The sequence below is a fragment of the Hibiscus syriacus genome, unplaced genomic scaffold (assembly GCF_006381635.1).
Source record: "Hibiscus syriacus cultivar Baekdansim isolate YM2019G1 unplaced genomic scaffold, ASM638163v2 tig00110264_pilon, whole genome shotgun sequence".
Classification (NCBI taxonomy): Eukaryota; Viridiplantae; Streptophyta; class Magnoliopsida; order Malvales; family Malvaceae; genus Hibiscus; species Hibiscus syriacus.
Window position 1 is genome coordinate 446,462 of NW_024062653.1, and position 18,361 is coordinate 464,822.

The following is an 18,361-nucleotide window of genomic DNA, read 5'->3' on the forward strand; positions in this document are numbered from 1 at the left end:
GGCATAAATTAAAAAAATAAATGATCATTTTCATTTAGGACAATTTCACGAGACTCAATAAAATTTTCATAATATTTCCCTAAATAAACTGATCATAGTGTTCATTTAATTTGAAAGAAAAAGAAAATCCTAATATCCACGTGGGAGGATATGATTCATTCACGTGTATATGAGAGGAAAATGGGTCCTACGAACAAAAACTGAAGACCCCTGTTAAACCCTTTGTCAGCCTCTCCCTCTTTTCCAAGTTGGTAAGGAAGAACATCTCTCTCTCTCTCTCTGGCTTTAAGTTTCACAACAAAGAAAAAGAAAAAAAAAACATAACATGCAGAAGCTGAAATATGGTATTCTGTTCATGTCGTTTTCCACAGTTGACCCTCGAAAATCACTTAATTTCCACTCTTGCAACACCTAAAACACACCCGACAGAGGCAAAGAGAGGGTGAGGGAACTGTTGTTTTTTTTCCTTGGGAGTTTTACTTTCATGGTCATGGAGGCGAGCTTCCAAGTTGGAGATGTGATTGAGTTCTTGAGCAAGAATGGCTTAAAAGAAGCTGTTAAAGCTCTCGAACAAGACATGGTGGAGAAAAATGAAAAAGAAGAAAAAGTAGGTGCTTCTGATTTCGAGAAGTTCTTGTTCCCCATGCCGCAGCCGGTGAGGATTCCAGCGATAATCCAGAGATCGGAGGTGGACCAGAAAGTGAATTCCAGTGATGGCGATGAATTCGTCAGCTTGAGGTCTTGTTCTAGTGATGTTTGCTCTTCAGGTAAGAAAAAAAATACTAATACTTTTTCTTTTAAAAAATTGTTTGATCTTTTTACTGATTGAATTTAAGTAGACGTTAATCATATTTAAACTGAATTTGTTCTTTTTTTTGCTTTATGATGAACTTTTGTTGTTGTAATTGTCAAATTTAGATATCAGGTCGAATGTTGATTAAACAATAAGGTTTGGAGTTCGAATCTTGTAGAAATGCGCACAAAAGGTTTTAATTGATTTATAACTGATATTTCTATCTTATTATCGGTATCCTTATCCGACACACATACGAACATAGAACTGTAGATGAACAAATGTAAGGGCGGTGGTTTTGAAAGTGGACCGGTGTTCGTTGTGGGATATAATGTCGCAATTATTTGTCATTAGCGGTGAATGTTGTACGTTTTTGCTCTATTCTCTATAATGTAGAGGTGAATGTTGTACGTTTTTGTCATTAGTCGAACTGTTTTTTTCCCTTCATTTTTGCAGACTTTGTGAATCCATATGGACTTCATTCTGCATCTCAGGCTGATTCTGATACTTCTTCCGATCGATTATCTCAATTCGGGACGGCACGCGATTATCCTGATTTCGAAATGCAGAGCGACTTGTTTTGGCACGATGACGAAAAGGAAGACCTCTTCTTGACTCCTTGTTTTGCTGGGTCGGATTTATACGGCTGCCCCAGTCAGGATAAGTTTGTCACTACTTCGGAGATCGAGCTGCAATGTGATAACACGCTGATTTCGTATGACAAATCCGATGGATTTCAAACCGAAGATGGCATTGATTACTTGGACAAACCATGCCTTTTTAATATGGCCGGCATAAATGGAGAAAATGAGGTTCGAGTTATGGATTATTATTGTAACAATCCGAATTTTTACAAAAATAATATTTAATTGAAATTTGAGGTTAATTGTAAAAATTGACGAAAATTGAGGATTAAATTGAAAGATTTTAAAATTTAGAGCTTGTTTTAGAGTTAAAAAAAATTCAGGGACTAAGCCCTGAATTTACCTAATAAAATTAGGTAAATTTTGGTTATATATGTTATATGCGTGGGTGGTTTTCTGTTTCACCCCAAATTCCCTTTCCCCTACGTCCGTTTTCGACCCCGATCTAGACGTCGTTCGAATTTCGATCGTCGTTTTGAAACCACCGTTGTGTTCATCATCGAGCGAGGAACAAACTCTTCAATTTAATTAAAGCGAAACGCTGCCAAACGTCGGGAATTTACAGTCAAAGCCTTGACGTTTTTATTAGCTCTATTACAGGGAAAATCTTAAATTCACCGCCGATCAATGCTCCGTTTACAACACCTCCTGTACCATCGTGTTCCTTGTGTCGTTTCGAGTTTGCCGGTGTCAACCTTGTTCGCCGTCGACGGCGGCGCGTGAGGAGGTGGAGTAGTCAAAGATTCGACCGAGTTGAAATCAAGCTCTCCACCGTTCAAAAATTTTAACCGATCTTTGTAAGTATCTCGAAATCGCTCAAAATAATTTTAAGAAATTTTTCCAGAATTTTTAGACCCCCGGAGGAGGCCTCACGCGCCACACGCGCCGCCGCAGGTGGAGGGTTGGAAACCGGTTTGACCGGTATGAACCGGTTTGACCCGACCCGACTGACCCGACCCGACCATTGACCCGACCGTTGACCGTTGACTTCCTTTGACCAAAACTTAAATTGGCTTTGACCGACCCTTAAACGACCGTAAATCTTTTCCGAGTATACCTATTCTGATAGTTTTCGACGTCCCGAATCCGTTTCCGAAGTTTTTTTTGTCAAATTCGAACCCTAAGGCCTCCAAATTGATGGTCAAAGTGGTTGACTTTGACTTTGACCAAGAATATGAATTTTCGAAAAGACATACTTTATGTTTTTCGACGTCCTGATTCCGATTCCACAATTCGTTTGGCCAAATTCAGACTCGAAATACCCCAAAATGATAGTTAAACCCGAAGAATGCTTATATACTTAAGAATTTTAGCTTTGAACAATTAAGTAAGATTTGGGGCTGATTAATTATTATTGTTTGAAGGTACAAGAGACTCTCCGGATCGTTTGACAGCTCGACCCAGCTCTTCTAGATCAGTTAAACCACGTATACCAGTATTCACCCGTTCGAAAACTGTAGCAGAGCGTGGTGAAAACCAGCAATCAATAGATCTACTATCTGAACCCATTATCGAGGTGTGTTCCTGTTTACTACATAATGGTTTTATATGTTTTGAAATATGGTACATTGAAATCTATGGATTATTATTGTTGGTACACCGATTTATTGTTGATGATTTATGGACTTTGATGACTGGTATATGGATATTGATTTTGGGATGGATTGAACTACAATTGTATAGCTATGATCAAGCTAATAAATGGGCCTAATATGACTTTTGAGGGCCCCAAGATGTTTCATTAGGTCGGCTTTCCTTTGCTGTGTGCTTAGGGTAAGCTATATGGACTTATTGACTTGGGCTTAAGGATACAAGCTTCATAGCCTATCCTTAAGTCGGCTTTCTTTTTGCTATGTGCATAAAGTAAGCTATATGGAAAATAATTTTGGGAACTACTGATGGTGTACCAGAAAAGGGTTTAAACTATGATTTTCAAAAGTTAAACTCTTTTACGAATTTGTGAGATTTACTGGACTATAATTTGTTTAATGTACCTATTGTGATTTTATGGTAATGTTGGGACACACTGAGCCTAGCTCACCTTTCGAAAATGTTTTTCCCCTTTCAGATACTGTTGGTTAGATACCTCGGTTTGAGCACTTGGAGGATCAACATATCTCTTGAAGTATATCTGATTGTAATATCTTAATCTTGCAAGTTGACTTTATTCTGGTGACATGGACCTATTTTAAAGTATTGGATTTTATAATGATGATACTTTTGCTATTACTATTCAGTTTATCGTGGTTTTGATTTTTAAGATATGTTTTAAATTAATTTATTACTGATTGGTTTTATATTTAAGAGTTGAGTTTTAATAGTATAATTTATTATAATTTCATGTCATGAATAATGTGATTTTACATTGATTGGATAACGGTTTTGGAAAATTTCTTTGTGATCCACTAGACTTAGTCGAAACGCATAGGCCGGGTCTAGGGGGTTACATTTATTGGTATCAGAGCTTTTGGTTTTTAACACTCGGACTGTGTATGAGTCCACATTGAAAATACGGTTTTGAAATATTTTACAAAACAAGTTACTAAGGCCATGTCACAAAATTATTAAGATTTTTAACTGTGTTCGAGACTCCAAGTGCTTATCTAACCCTAAGTTTCATCTTCTAGAGTAAACTTGAGATCCATCAAAATTAGTGCTAGACGTGGTCGTCAAACTAGCCGTGGACGAGGTCGAGTGGCTAGATTTACAGACCCGATCGATGGGATACGAGTAGATCCCCCACCTCCGTTAGGTGATCCTGCTCCTACGACCCCAACGAATCTGCCTTCTGCCGCAGGTATTGACATGACTACATCGATCATAGGAGCGACTAATATTAAGTCATCAGTACAGTCCGGGAAGAGGACTCATATTTTGGCCCCTCAGAGAAGCAATACACGTTTTAGGCCTGCAGTATCCTCACCGTTAGTTGGCAGTCGAGACGGTTCCTCGTCGTATTATCATTGACTCCTTTGTGAGTATTGTGGTAAACAGCACACATGAGAGTGTCGTAAGAAGATGAGTCTTTGCTATCAGTGTGGATCTAGTGGTCATTATCGGAGGGATTGTCCTCAGCTAGCTTCGTTTGAGTAGACTGCTACTCAGACTCCTGTGCGTTCTCAGATTACAGTACAGACCACAATTAGAGATCGTAGTCAAGGAAAGACTCGAGGATCAGCGTCCAGGACAGACAGTAGAGCCCGACCTCAGCAAAATTGAGGGCCAACAGCTTCTGAGGCTAGACAGCCAGCTTTGGTTTATGCCACTAGACGTCGGGATGACAGAGATGAACCTGAGGTTATTGAATGTATATTTACTATTTATTATATCTCATACTTTGCATTACTGGACAATGGCTCCACTCACTCCTATGTATCGAGCTCGATATCTCGAAACCTTCAGATTCCGATTGAGAACACTGAAAATACTATTACAGTTACTAGTCCAGTAGGACAAGCGGTATTAGTGAATAAAGTATTTCGGCGTTGTCCTCTTGAGGTTCAGGGAGAAATTTTTTCTCGCTGATCTTATGGAGCTTTCTTTAGAGGAGTTCGATCTAATTCTTGGGATGGATTGGTTGACTAAATACAAAGTAAATCTGGATTGCGAGTACAAGAGAGCTACTCTGAAAACTTCTGATGGTCGGACCGTTGTGTTAATTGGTGAACGTCGCGGCTATCTCTCCAATATAGTTTCAGCGATGGAAATTGATCGTATGATCCGGAAGGGATATGAGACTTTCATTGCCTGTATTTTGAACACCAAAGGTGCATTGTCCACGATCGAGGAGATTTGTACAGTTAGCGAGTTTCCGGACGTTTTTCCGAAGGAGTTGCCTGGGTTATCTCCTGATAGAGAGGTAGAGTTCAAGATTGAAACTTATCCAGGATCTTCACCTATTTTGATGGCACCTTATCGTATGGCTCCAAAGGAACTTAAGGAGTTGAAGTACCAATTGCAAGAATTATTCGATCGAGGACTTATTCGACATAGTACTTCACCATGGGGAGCTCCAGTTCTGTTCGTGAAAAAGAAGGATGGGTCGTTGAGATTATGTATTGACTATCAGAAATTGAACAAGATGACGATCAAGAATAAATACCCACTACCAGGATTGATGACTTATTTGATCAATTGCGAGGAGCTACTGTTTTCTCTAAGATTGATCTTCGTTCGGGGTATTATCAATTGAAAGTTAAAGGATCTGATGTTGCAAAGACGGTCATTCGCACTAGATATGGTCATTATGAATTCTTAGTGATGCCTTTTGGTTTGACGAACGCTCCTGCAGCTTTCATGAATTTGATGAATCGGTTTTCCGACCATATTTGGATCAATTTGTGGTGGTATTCATTGACGATATTCTGATCTATTCTCGTACTGAGGCAGAGCATGACGAGCATTTGAAGATTGTTCTGCGGACTTTGAGAGAGCATCGTTTATATGCCAAACTAAGTAAGTGTGAGTTTTGGCTTCAAGAAGTGTCGTTTCTGGGGCATATTATTTCTACGAGAGGTGTTCAGGTCGATCCCAACAAGATAGAGGCTATTATGAATTGGAAACGACCTAAGAACGTATCTGAGATCTGCAGTTTCTTGAGCTTGGCTGGTTATTATCGACGTTTTGTTGAGGGCTTCTCGATCATTGCTTTTCCTTTGCCAAAGTTGTTAAGGAAGAATGTGCCGTTTGACTGGGGCGAGGCACAACAGGAGAGCTTTGAGGAATTAAAGGCGGTTTTGACTCAAGCACCAGTGTTGATTCAACCAGAGTCCGGGAAGGATTTTACAGTGTATAGTGATGCGTCACATTCAGGACTTTGTTGTGTTTTAATGCAGGAAAGTAAGGTGGTGGCTTATGCATCCCGTCAGCTGCGACCGCATGAGTGTAACTATCCTACTCACGATTTGGAGTTGGCAGCAGTAATTTTTGCCTTGAAGATTTGGAGACACTATCTTTATGGAGAGAAGTGTTACATTTTCACGGATCATAAGAGCTTAAAGTATCTTCTGATCTAGAAGGAGCTTAATTTGAGACAGCGTCGTTGGTTGGAGCTTCTAAAGGATTATGATTGCGTGATTGATTATCACCCTGGTAAAGCTAACATTGTAGCGGATGCTTTGAGTCGAAAGACGGTATCGGAGTTGAGGTCTTTAATGGCCAAGATGAATTTATATGACGATGGCACTTTGTTAGCAGAATTGCAAGTTAAGTCGACCTTGGTTGATGAGATCAAGGCTAAGCAGCCCCTTGATAGCTCATTGCTTTCCATCTTTGAGCAAGTAGAGCAGGGGACAAACTCAGATTACGCAATTGATCATGATGAAGTTTTATGCTTTAAAGGTCGATATTGTGTGCCTGATGATGCTGAGTTGAGGCAGACTATCCTTACTGAGGCTCATAGTAGTCCATATGCTATGCACCCTGGAGGAGATAAGATGTACCGGAATTTGAGAGAGAGGTATCATTGGATTGGGATGAAGAAAGACATATCTGATTTTGTGGCTAGGTGTTTGACTTGTCAGTAAGTTAAGGCAGAACATCAACATTCATCAGGTTTGTTACAGCCTATCAAGATTCCTGAGTGGAAATGGGAGCGTATTACTATGGATTTTGTTACTGGCTTACCTATGACTCATTCGAAAAAAGATTCAGTTTGGGTGATTATAGATAGACTTACAAAGTTAGCTCACTTCATTCCTTTGCGGTTAAATTATACTTTGGACAAGTTAGCGCGATTGTATATTTCAGAGATTGTCAGGTTGCATGGTGTTCCGTTGTCTATTATTTCTGATCGAGATCCGAGATTTACTTCGAGATTCTGGAAGGTGCTACATATGGCTTTGGGAACACGATTGGATTTTAGTACATCATTTCATCCACAAACTGATGGTCAATCTGAGAGAGTGATTCAGATTCTGGAGGATATGTTGCGGGGTTGCATAATTGATTTTTATGGTAGTTGGGAGAACTTTTTGTCGTTGGCTGAATTTGCTTACAATAATAGTTATCAAACCAGCATTCGTATGGCACCTTACGAAGCACTCTATGGGCGTAAATGTCGCACTCCGATCTGTTGGACTGAGTTGCGTGATAGGAAAACTTTGGGACCTGAGTTAGTGCGAGAGACGGAGGACACAGTCAGATTGATACGTGACCGTTTGAAAAAGGCATTTGATAGGCAGAAGTCTTATGCAGATCAGAGAAGGAAAGATATACAATTTGAGATTGGTGATCAGGTCTTCTTAAAAGTTTCACCGTGGAAGAAAGTATTGAGATTCGGGCGTAAGGGAAAATTGAGTCCAAGATTTATTGGACCATTTCGTATCTTGAAGAGGGTAGGACCTGTTGCATATCAGCTTGAGTTGCCTTCTGAGCTCAGTCGTATTCATGATGTCTTTCATGTATCAATGTTGAGGCGATATCGTCCAGATCTAGATCACATCATTCAAGTTGATGAGGTGGAGCTGAGACCTGATTCGTCATATGAGGAAGAGCCCATTCATATCTTAGAAAGAGATGAAAGAGTTCTTCGGAATAGGCGCATTCCAATGGTCAAATTTCAATGGAGTAATCGAGGCCCCTCAGAAGCTACTTGGGAGACATTGGAGTCAATGGAGGCTCAGTTTCCTCACCTATTCTCATAAGGTAAATTTTGAGGACGAAATTTCTTATAGAGGGGGAGAATTGTAACAACCCGAATTTTTACAAAAATAATATTTAATTGAAATTGGAGGTTAATTGTAAAAATTGGCGAAAATTGGGGACTAAATTAAAAGATTTTAAAATAAGGAGCATGTTTTAGAGTTAAAGAAAATTCAGGGACTAAGCCCTGAATTTACCCAATACAATTAGGTAAATTTTGGTTATATATGTTATATGCGTGGGTGGTTTTCTGTTTCACCCCAAATTCCCTTTCCCCTACATCCATTTCCGACCCCGATCTAGACGCCGTCCGAATTCCGATCGTCGTTTTGAAACCACCGTTGTGTTCATCATCGAGCGAGGAAAAAACCCTTCAATTTAATTGAAGCGAAACGCTGCCAAACGTCGGGAATTTACAGTCAAAGTCTTGACGTTTTTATTAGCTCTATTACCGGGAAAATCTTAAATTCACCGCCGATCGTTGCTCCGTTTATGACACCTCCTGCACTATCGTGTTCCTTGTGTCGTTTCGAGTCCGCCGGTGTCAACCTTGTTCGCCGTCGACGGCGACGCGTGAGGAGGTGGAGCAGTCAAAGATTCGACCGAGTTGAAATCGAGTTCTCCGCCGTTCAAAAATTTGAACCGATCTTTGTAAGTATCTCGAAATCGCTCAAAATAATTTTTAGAAATTTTTCCGAAATTTTTAGACCCCCGGAGAAGGCCTCACGCGCCACACGCGCCGCCGCAGGGAGAGTGGAGGGTTGGAAACCGGTTCTGACTGGTATGAACCGATTTGACCGGTATGAACCGGTTTGACCGGTCTGACCCGACCCGACCGTTGACAGTTGATCGTTGACCGTTGACTTCCTTTGACCAAAATTTAAATTGGCTTTGACCGACCCTTAAACAACCGTAAATATTTTCCGAGTATACCTATTATGATAGTTTTCGACGTCCCAAATCCGTTTCCGAAGTCCGTTTTGTCAAATTCGAACCCTAAGGCCTCCAAATTGATGGTCAAAGTTGTTGACTTTGACTTTGACCAAGAATCTGAATTTTCGAAAAGTCATACTTTATGTTTTTCGACGTACTAATTCCGATTCCGCAATCCGTTTGGCCAAATTTAGACTCAAAATACCCCAAAATGATAGTCAAACCCGAAAAATGCTTATATACTTAAGAATTTTAGCTTTGAACAATTAAGTAAGATTTGGGGTTGATTAATTATTATTGTTTGAAGGTACAAGAGACTCTCCGGATCGTTTGACAGCTCGACCCAGCTCTTCTAGATCAGTTAAACCACGTATACCAGTATTCACCCGTTCGAAAACTGTAGCAGAGCGTGGTGAAACCAGCAATCAATAGATCTACTATCTGAACCCATTATCGAGGTGTGTTCCTGTTTACTACATAATGGTTTTATATGTTTTGAAATATGGTACATTGAAATCTATGGATTATTATTGTTGGTACACCGATTTATTGTTGATGATTTATGGACTTTGATAACTGGTATATGGATATTGATTTTGGGATGGATTGAACTACAATTGTATAGCTCTGATCAAGCTAATAAACGGGCCTAATGTGACTCTTGAGGGCCCCAAGATGTTTCATTAGGTCGGCTTTCCTTTGCTGTGTGCTTAGGGTAAGCTATATGGACTTATTGACTTGGGCTTAAGGATACAAGCTTCATAGCCTATCCTTAAGTCGGCTTTCTTTTTGCTATGTGCATAAAGTAAGCTATATGGAAAATAATTTTGGGAACTATTGATGGTGTACCAGAAAAGGGTTTAAACTATGATTTTCAAAAGTTAAACTCTTTTACGAATTTGTGAGATTTACTGGACTATGATTTGTTTAATGTACCTATTGTGATTTTATGGTAATGTTGGGACACACTGAGCCTAGCTCACCTTTCGAAAATGTTTTTCCCCTTTCAGATACTGTTGGTTAGATATCTCGGTTTGAGCACTTGGAGGATCAACATATCTCTTGAAGTATATCTGATTGTAATATCTTAATCTTGCAAGTTGACTTTATTCTGGTGACATGGACCTATTTTAAAGTATTTGATTTTATAATGATGATACTTTTGCTATTACTATTCAGTTTATCGTGGTTTTGATTTTTAAGATATGTTTTAAATTAATTTATTACTGATTGGTTTTATATTTAAGAGTTGAGTTTTAATAGTATAATTTATTATAATTTCATGTCATGAATAATGTGATTTTACATTGATTGGATAACGGTTTTGGAAAATGTATTTGTAATCCACTAGACTTAGTCGAAATGCATAGTCCGGGTCTATGGGGTTACATTTATCGTTTTGATAAAACTAATGGGCTTGAAGGTGGCATTGTACCCTGGTTGAAGAACCGTGCTTATGAGTCTGAGGGACCAGGTCTTTATGATGAAAATCCGCTCAACTTCGGCTATATAGGCACTAAATGAACAGATTTTGATGATTTTCAGCTAAAGGTTGCTGGAGACATTGACGTCGATCATAATGGAGCTTCCGAACATATATCAAAAATGAACTTTTACTCAGCCAGAAGGGGTTCAAATGATTTTATTGATGAGTTTGGTGGTGATTCTGACCTAGTGAACAAGATTTTTGAGAAGAAATTATTACCAGATACAATTGACAGTAATGAAGTTGAAGATGGAAAACTCGGTGAACTTCAGGATGCTGCAAATGAAGAGGGCGGTGCTACGGATGAACTTCAAATGCACTCTAATGAGGATGAGGATGAAGTGTTCGATTTGCAAAATCAGGTTAGCTTTATACTTTTCTTTATAGTTATTTCAAGACATTGTGCTGCAGATTAACACATCTCGCTTAGTCCATAAAACTTGTATATTATGCCATATGCAGGACTGGATTTGAAGAAAACAAGGATCTGCCGATCGTGATAAATAGTGTCATTGCTGGAAGGTATTATGTAACCGAATACTTGGGTTCGGCTGCTTTTAGTAAGGTTGTTCAAGCGCATGATCTTCTCACGGGGATCTATGTTTGCCTGAAGATCATAAAAAACGACAAAGATTTCTTCGACCAGAGTTTGGATGAAATTAAGCTTCTAAAGCTTGTTAATAAGCATGATCCCGGAGACAGGTGCCACGTTTTGCGTCTCTATGACTATTTCTAACACCAGGTACATTAATGAAATGGCTATCGCCCCCTCTCATTATGTGTATTAATGCGAATGATTTCTTTACGACTTGTGCAAAATCGGTCCAGGAGCACCTCTTCATTGTCTGTGAACTGCTTCGAGCAAACTTGTATGAATTTCAGAAATTCAATCAAGAATCGGGTGGAGAAGCTTATTTTACACTAAGCAGGTTGCAGGTTCGTTCGAACGGCTACCGGCTTGCCTGTACTCTTCGTTTAGTTTTTTGTTTCTCCCAATTGCATTTACTTACATGTTTCTAAGCTATAACTCGAATAATTTGCTGTTGATGTTCTCTTGGACAGGTCATAACTCGACAATGTTTGGAGGCACTTAGTTACTTGAATGAGTTGGGAATTATTCACTGCGATCTAAAGCCTGAGAATATTCTTATAAAAAGTTATAGACGATGTGAGATAAAGATTATCGATCTTGGAAGCAGTTCTTCCGGTCAGACAATCTATGTCTATACGTTCAATCTCGCTCCTACAGAGCCCCGGAAGTAATCCTTGGCCTGCCATATGACCAGAAGATTGACCTTTGGTCTCTTGGATGTATCCTTGCCGAGCTATGTTCTGGGGAAGTATGTCTATATGTTCAATTTCGAGTTTCTTATAAACGCCCTACTTTATTTTGTAGCCTTAATTCTTTGATGTTTGCCACGGATTCGGAGTAACTGTTCCTCGGAAACAATTTAAACCGTTTCTCATTTTAAGTACCTATGTCTTTTTGTAGGTGTTGTTCCCAAATGATGCAGTTGTGATGATCCTTGCGCGGATGGTTGGAATGCTTGGTCCTTTCGACATGGAGATATTGGAGAACGGGCAAGAGACGTTCAAGTATTTCACAGAAGAATATGATTTGTACCACATTAACGAGGTTTGTTTGCAGTTTGCATTTATCGACAGAAGTCGTCTAAACTTCGATACTTCTTCGATTTTCGGGAGTCTGAAGTACCACAACATATGTTTCAATGTTTAAAACTACAGAAGAACTCCAATTTGAAAGTCGAGAGCAGTCGATTTTTCAACTTATCGATTTTTCAACTTATCGTACCGAACTCATACAGTTTCTTTTCCTATCCAGGAGACGGACCAACTAGAATACATTATTACCGAAGAGTCTTCCTTGGAGCAGCATCTTCAAGTATCCGATGTATTGTTCATCGATTTCGTTAGAAATATGCTTCAGATGAATCCTCAAAGGCGCCCAACTGCAAAGGAAGCATTAGAACACCCATGGCTTTCCTACTCATACTAAACTGGAACTCACCGGATTGCTGGCCGACGCTTTCATCAAGGATATTTCCGATTTCAATTTTGGTTTTATGCATAGCAAAGATGAAACAGGATCGCACTTGATATTTATTCACATTTTTTTCTTGTACAAAGCTCTTCCCCAAGTTTTTCCCACCAGCTTCGTTGTTTTGAGTGATAAGGATAGATTCATTGATTAAGATTATTAATGCCAATGACTGTATATAGTTACATACATACATGTATATATATATATACACATATATGTATTGTTTTTCGTTTTGTCTAAATACGAATCCGATACTCCAGTTAGTGTTTATGTTCGTGGAATCGAAACGGAAAGAAAAAAATGTTTCATTTCTAGTATATCCTTCATCGTTGAGCTCTGATATCATGGTTTAACATAAGAGATGGATTATTGTTTTCTCATGAAGTAATAATAATGTTGGATCGAAACGGTCCGTCATTAATTTTAACTTTTAAGCATAATAGTTTCCTATGTATTCGATGAACTGCCAACATTGACAAATATTGAATTTGTCACTGAATCGATTAAAGGTAGAAAGGGCATGATTTCCAAAACGATGAAATAATATGATGCAGGATCATTTTGATGAGACAACTCTATTTTTGTCCGCGATCAATAAATTTGTGCCAAATTATGAGAAACATGTATATGTGATAGCACTTTTGTTGTGACGATGCTTATTTTGTTTTATTTTGTTCAAATAATTTTTTGTAATGAAACTCATATGTGTACTGTTGTTGACTGAAATGATTACAGTCAATAGATTTGTGGTGAAGCTTATTTCAAGCTAAAAAATCTGGAAACATGTTGCTGAATTTAAGGGAGTAGTTGTTGACTATCTTCTTCTGTATTCATGTATATATATTAAAAAAATGAATCAAAATGGTTCGTTTCTCTCCTTCCCATTTTTAATTCTGCTCATGCAAAAACTTCCCACAATATGATCTTGGAAGGGCATGTGAGTGTAAAAAGATAAAAAAAAAATCAGTGGGCTTACCTCCCAAAAGAAAAGACCAAACCTTCTTTATAATATCTTATTATGTCTTCTAGTAGCTTTGGAGTTGGTGCTCCTCCTTTGTTGGATGGGCAAAATTATTAGCTGTGGGTGTTAGGAAATAAACCGAGTACAAGTAATTTTTCTATAACCAGATTAGTGAGAATGCGAAATAAAAACGGAAAAATAATATCCGAAATTGGTAACGGAGTTCAGCCAATTTGCTTACGTCTCCGGACTGCTGCAGATCTTTTACTAAGAGAGAAACTTTACAGGTGTTTACAAAACACTCACTACTCACAAGAAAACTCTATAATATTAGGAGAAAGAAATGATTTTTGGGATGGTTTTGAAGCTAAATGAGCTAGGGTATTTATAGTTGAAACTTAGAGACTAATATTTGAAAATACCCTACAGTGCAATGACTAAAGTGAATTTACTCATTCCTATTTTCAACAAACATCTACCAAACTTTACCAAACTTTGAAAAAACATTTTTCAAAGAAACATTTACCAAACTTTGAAAACCATTTTCAAAGAAACATTTACCAAACTTTGAAAACCATTTTCAAAGTTGGTTGTCAACCTTTGGACTTTTAACAATCTCCCACTTGAAGACTGATTTTAATATGTCTTCACACCTCGATCGATGCAGTAGCTTTTCTAGTCTTGTTATTCTTGCATGCCAACTGAAGCTGAACACAACTTCATTTTGTCCGTGGTCACCGTCTTTGTCAACATGTCTGCCAGATTTTGAGCTCCACTGATCTTTTCAAGTTTCAAAATCTCATCTTCCGGAAGAGACCGGATAAAATGATATCGCAATTGTATGTGCTTTGTCCTGGAATGAAAAGACAGATTCTTTGCTAGATGTATAGCACTTTGACTGTCGCAATACAAGACATTGTTTTCTTGTTTCTTGCCTAACTCTTCCAAGAAACTTTGGAGCCAAACCATCTCCTTGCTAGCTTCCGTAACAGCGACATATTCTGCTTCAGTTGTGGAGAGAGCAACTATCTTCTGTAGTTGAGAAACCCAACTTACTACGGTTCCTCCTAGAGTATAGACATACCCTGTAGTGCTCCTTTTGATGTCAACATTTCTAGCTAAGTCAGCATCTACATAGCCTGTCAGTATCGTATCTCCACCTTTGAAACAAAGTGCTTTGTTTGTGGTACCCCGCAGATATATGAGGATCCATTTGACTGCTTCCCAGTGTACCTTACCCGAATTATTCATGTACCTGCTAACAACTCCCACTGTTTGAGCAATATCTGGTACAAACCATGGCATACATCAGACTTCCAATTGCTGAGGCATACGGTACCTTCACCATGTGTGCACGTTCTTTCTCCGTCTTTGGTGACTGTTCTTTGGAGAGTTTGAAATGAACACCTAAAGGTGTACTTACTGGTTTAGCATCTTGCATGTCGAACCTGGAGAGTACTTTGTTGATGTACTCAGCCTGTGATAATATCAAAGTCCCTGACTTTGTGTCTCTCTTGATCCTCATCCCAAGAATCTGCTTTGCAGCGCCCAGATCCTTCATAGCAAACTACTTCGACAATTTTTGCTTCAAGTTTATAATCTCTTGCATGTCTGAGCCTGCAACGAGCATGTCATCAACGTACAACAATAAAATAATGAAGCTATTGTCGAACCTCTTGATGTAGCAACAATGATCTGCTTGGCATCTGGTAAAACCATTGATACCCATGAAGCTATCGAACTTCTTGTACCACTGTCTAGGAGCTTGTTTTAAACCATACAAGCTCTTCTTCAACCTGCATACCAGGTTTTTCTTGCCTGCCTCTATGAAGCCTTCTGGCTACCTCATATAGATTTCTTCCTCCAAATCACCATGAAGGAAAGCTGTCTTTACATCTAACTGCTTAAGATGTAAATTCTCTATAGCTACAATTTTCAATACCAGTCTGATTGTAGACAGTTTCACGACTGGAGAAAAAATTTCATTGTAGTCAATACCTTCTTTTTGTTGAAAACCTTTGACAACCAATCTCGCTTTGTAGCGTTTGCTCCCATCGTGCTCTTCTTTGATCCTGTAAATCCACTTATTGTGAAGCGCTTTCTTGCCTGGTGGTAATTCAGCTAATTCCCACATCTGATTTGACATAAGCGAGTCCATCTCATCTTTCATGGAAGACTCTCACTTGACTAAATCCTCCACTTGCATTGCTTCATCATAACACTCTGGTTCACCATTGTCAATCAGCAACAAGTAGTGCAAAGAAGGAGAATACCATTGGGTTGGTTTAGGAATTCTGGAGGAGCGTCTCAGTTCTGGTGTGACTGGTTCTTCTTGAACTGCTTCAGGACTGATCTGAACATCATTTCCAGAAATCTCCTCGAACTCAGCAAATTTCTTTGTTTCAGCTTCAGTATTGGAGCTACTTGATTCTATGGTTGACTTGTCTTTGTACATCACATTCTCATTGGAAATGACATCTCTGCTTCTGATGATCTTTCGATTTTCGTAGTCCCAAAACCGGTAACCGAACTCATCACCGCCATAACCAACAAAGACACATTTGTTGGACTTAGTATCAAGTTTACTTCTTTCAGCAGAGTCTATGTGTACATAAGAAATACAACCAAAAACTCTTAAGTGTGAAAGGTTTATTTCTTTCTTGCTCCAAACTTCCTCTGGTATTCTGTCATCCAAAGGAATTGAGGGCCCACAGTTGATCAAGTAAGCTGCAGTGTTGATAGCTTTAGCCCATAGAAATTTGGGCAATCCGGCATGTATCATCATGCTTCTGGCACGTTCATTCAGAGTTATGTTCATGCGCTCTGCTACGCCATTATGCTGTGGTGTCATGGGAACTGTTGTCTCCATCTTGATCCCATTGTTTGCGCAGAAATCTCTAAATCTTCTATTTTTGTACTCTCCTCCATTGTCAGACCTCAACCGCTTGACTTTCAAACCAGTCTCATTTTCCACCATGGCCTTCCATTTTCTGAAGGTATCAAAGACTTCTGATTTCTTCTTCAGAAAATAAACCCACACCTTCCTTGTAGAATCATCGATGAAGGTGACATAATATAATGAGCCTGCAAGAGATGGAACTGGAGATGGTCCCCATACATCAGTATGAACCAACTCTAACTTTTCAGCCTTGGGTGTCTTACCAATCTTTGCAAAGCTGACTTTCTTTTGTTTGCCAAAGATACAATCCTCGCATAGTCTGACATCTACATTCTTTAGATCTGGCAACTTCCCCTTTGACAAAAGTGTCTTCATCCCTTTCTCGCTCATATGGTCAAGCCTTTGGTGCCATAGGTTTGATTTTCCATCATCATCTGCTACTGCAATAATATTCTCTAAATTTGAGGTTACATAGAGAGTACCAGTCTTCTTACCACGAGCAATGACGAGTGCTCCCTTGGTAATCTTTCATTCACAGCCTAAAAAGGTTGTCCTATATCCTTCTCCATCAAGTTGTCCTACATAAATCAAATTTCTTTTGAGGACAGGAATATGTCTCACTCCTTTCAACGTCCAGGTGGTATGGTTTGGCAACTTTAATCGAATGTCTCCTTTTCCGACGATCTTTAAGGTTTCATCATCAGCTAGATGAACATTCCCAAAATCATCATTGACATAGTTCTTCATGATTTCTCGGCATGGGGTGGAGTGGAAAGATGCCCCTGAATCCAAGATCCATGATTCAATCAGAGTGTTGACGCTTAGAATCATGGCATCACCTGTCTCATTTGTCATGTTGGCAGATTCCTGTGCACCGGTATCTTTCTTCAGTGCTCGACAATCTCTTTTAAAGTGATCATTCTTGCCACAATTATAACAGGTAAAATCTTTCTTTCATGTTCTTGATTTGCACATTCTGGATTTCGATCTGCCACGATTTAAATTTCTTTATGAAGTTCTCCCTCTAGACTCCGTGTGCAAGGTCGAGGAGGTTGATGCTTCACCCGATTATCTCCGTCGAATTTCTTCGCTCAGTACCAGATCCCGAACATCGTCGAATTTCAATTTACTATTTCCCGACGAGCTACTAACTGCTGTAACAGTAGCATTCCAACTGTCTGGTAGAGATGATAAGAGAATTAAAGCTCGAACTTCATCATCGAATTCAATTTCCACTGAACTCAACTGGGTTGTGATTGTGTTGAGTTCATTTAGGTGTTGTGCCATCGATGCCCCTTCCGTCATCCGCAAATTGAATAATCGCCTCATCAAGTGCACTTTGTTTGAGGCTGATGGCTTCTCATACATACTGGAGAGAGCCGCCATAAGACCCGCCGTAGTCTTTTCCTTTGCTATGTTGAAAGCAACATTGTGGGATAACGTCAGTCGGATAACTCCGAGGACTTGTCTGTCGAGAAGAGCCCAGTCTTCATTCTTCATGCCCTCTGGTTGCTTTCCTGAGAGATGTCGATATAGATTTTTCTGGTACAAAAAATCTTCGATCTGCATCTTCCAAAAGCCAAAGTCCGCACCATCAAACTTTTCAATTTTCACCTTCCCTTTGTCTACAGCCATCACTCCCACTCAAATATGGTTTCGTTTGGATCATTTCTGACAATTCTTGCGAAACACCGTGTATTAGAACACCTCCGTCGACAAACCAATATCGCCGACAAAATTTTTACTATTCACGAAATTCACTATTCACGTGAATAGTAATGAATAGTAACCTCACAAAAAAATGACAAAATTCACAACCAAAAGCTCTGATGTAGTTGTTAGGAAATAAACCGAGTACAAGTAATTTCCCTATAACCAGATTAGTGAGAATGCGAAATAAAAGCGGAAAAATAATACCCGAAATTGATAACGAAGTTCAGC

General features: G+C 39.2%; 2 protein-coding genes across 2 annotated transcripts; both read left to right on the forward strand.

The window, feature by feature from the left end:
• Positions 1-270: 270 nt before the first annotated feature.
• Positions 271-11,761, forward strand: LOC120115486 (muscle M-line assembly protein unc-89-like). Its single transcript, XM_039136196.1, has 6 exons — positions 271-767; positions 1,250-1,605; positions 10,558-10,860; positions 10,929-11,207; positions 11,327-11,434; positions 11,561-11,761. Exons 1-6 carry the CDS (start codon positions 485-487, stop codon positions 11,759-11,761), a joined length of 1,530 nt encoding a protein of 509 aa, XP_038992127.1. The 5' UTR covers positions 271-484.
• On the forward strand, positions 10,945-12,716 carry LOC120115396 (SRSF protein kinase 1). Its single transcript, XM_039136118.1, has 5 exons — positions 10,945-11,240; positions 11,327-11,434; positions 11,561-11,838; positions 11,991-12,134; positions 12,342-12,716. The coding sequence occupies exons 4-5, from the start codon at positions 12,018-12,020 to the stop codon at positions 12,513-12,515; spliced, it is 291 nt and encodes a 96-aa protein (XP_038992049.1). The 5' UTR covers positions 10,945-11,240; positions 11,327-11,434; positions 11,561-11,838; positions 11,991-12,017; the 3' UTR covers positions 12,516-12,716.
• Positions 12,717-18,361: the final 5,645 nt, after the last annotated feature.

What these genes read in the sequence shown, in the direction of transcription:
- LOC120115486 (XM_039136196.1), top strand. Translation starts at nt 485, where the DNA reads ATGGTCATGGAGGCGAGCTTCCAAGTTGGAGATGTGATTGAGTTCTTG. An exon ending in GCATAAATGGAGAAAATGAG is followed by an intron (nt 1,606 to 10,557) that starts GTTCGAGTTATG and finishes GATGATTTTCAG; the next exon opens with CTAAAGGTTGCTGGAGACAT. An exon ending in TTACACTAAGCAGGTTGCAG is followed by an intron (nt 11,435 to 11,560) that starts GTTCGTTCGAAC and finishes TCTCTTGGACAG; the next exon opens with GTCATAACTCGACAATGTTT.
- LOC120115396 (XM_039136118.1), top strand. Translation starts at nt 12,018, where the DNA reads ATGATCCTTGCGCGGATGGTTGGAATGCTTGGTCCTTTCGACATGGAG. An exon ending in ATTTGTACCACATTAACGAG is followed by an intron (nt 12,135 to 12,341) that starts GTTTGTTTGCAG and finishes TTTCCTATCCAG; the next exon opens with GAGACGGACCAACTAGAATA.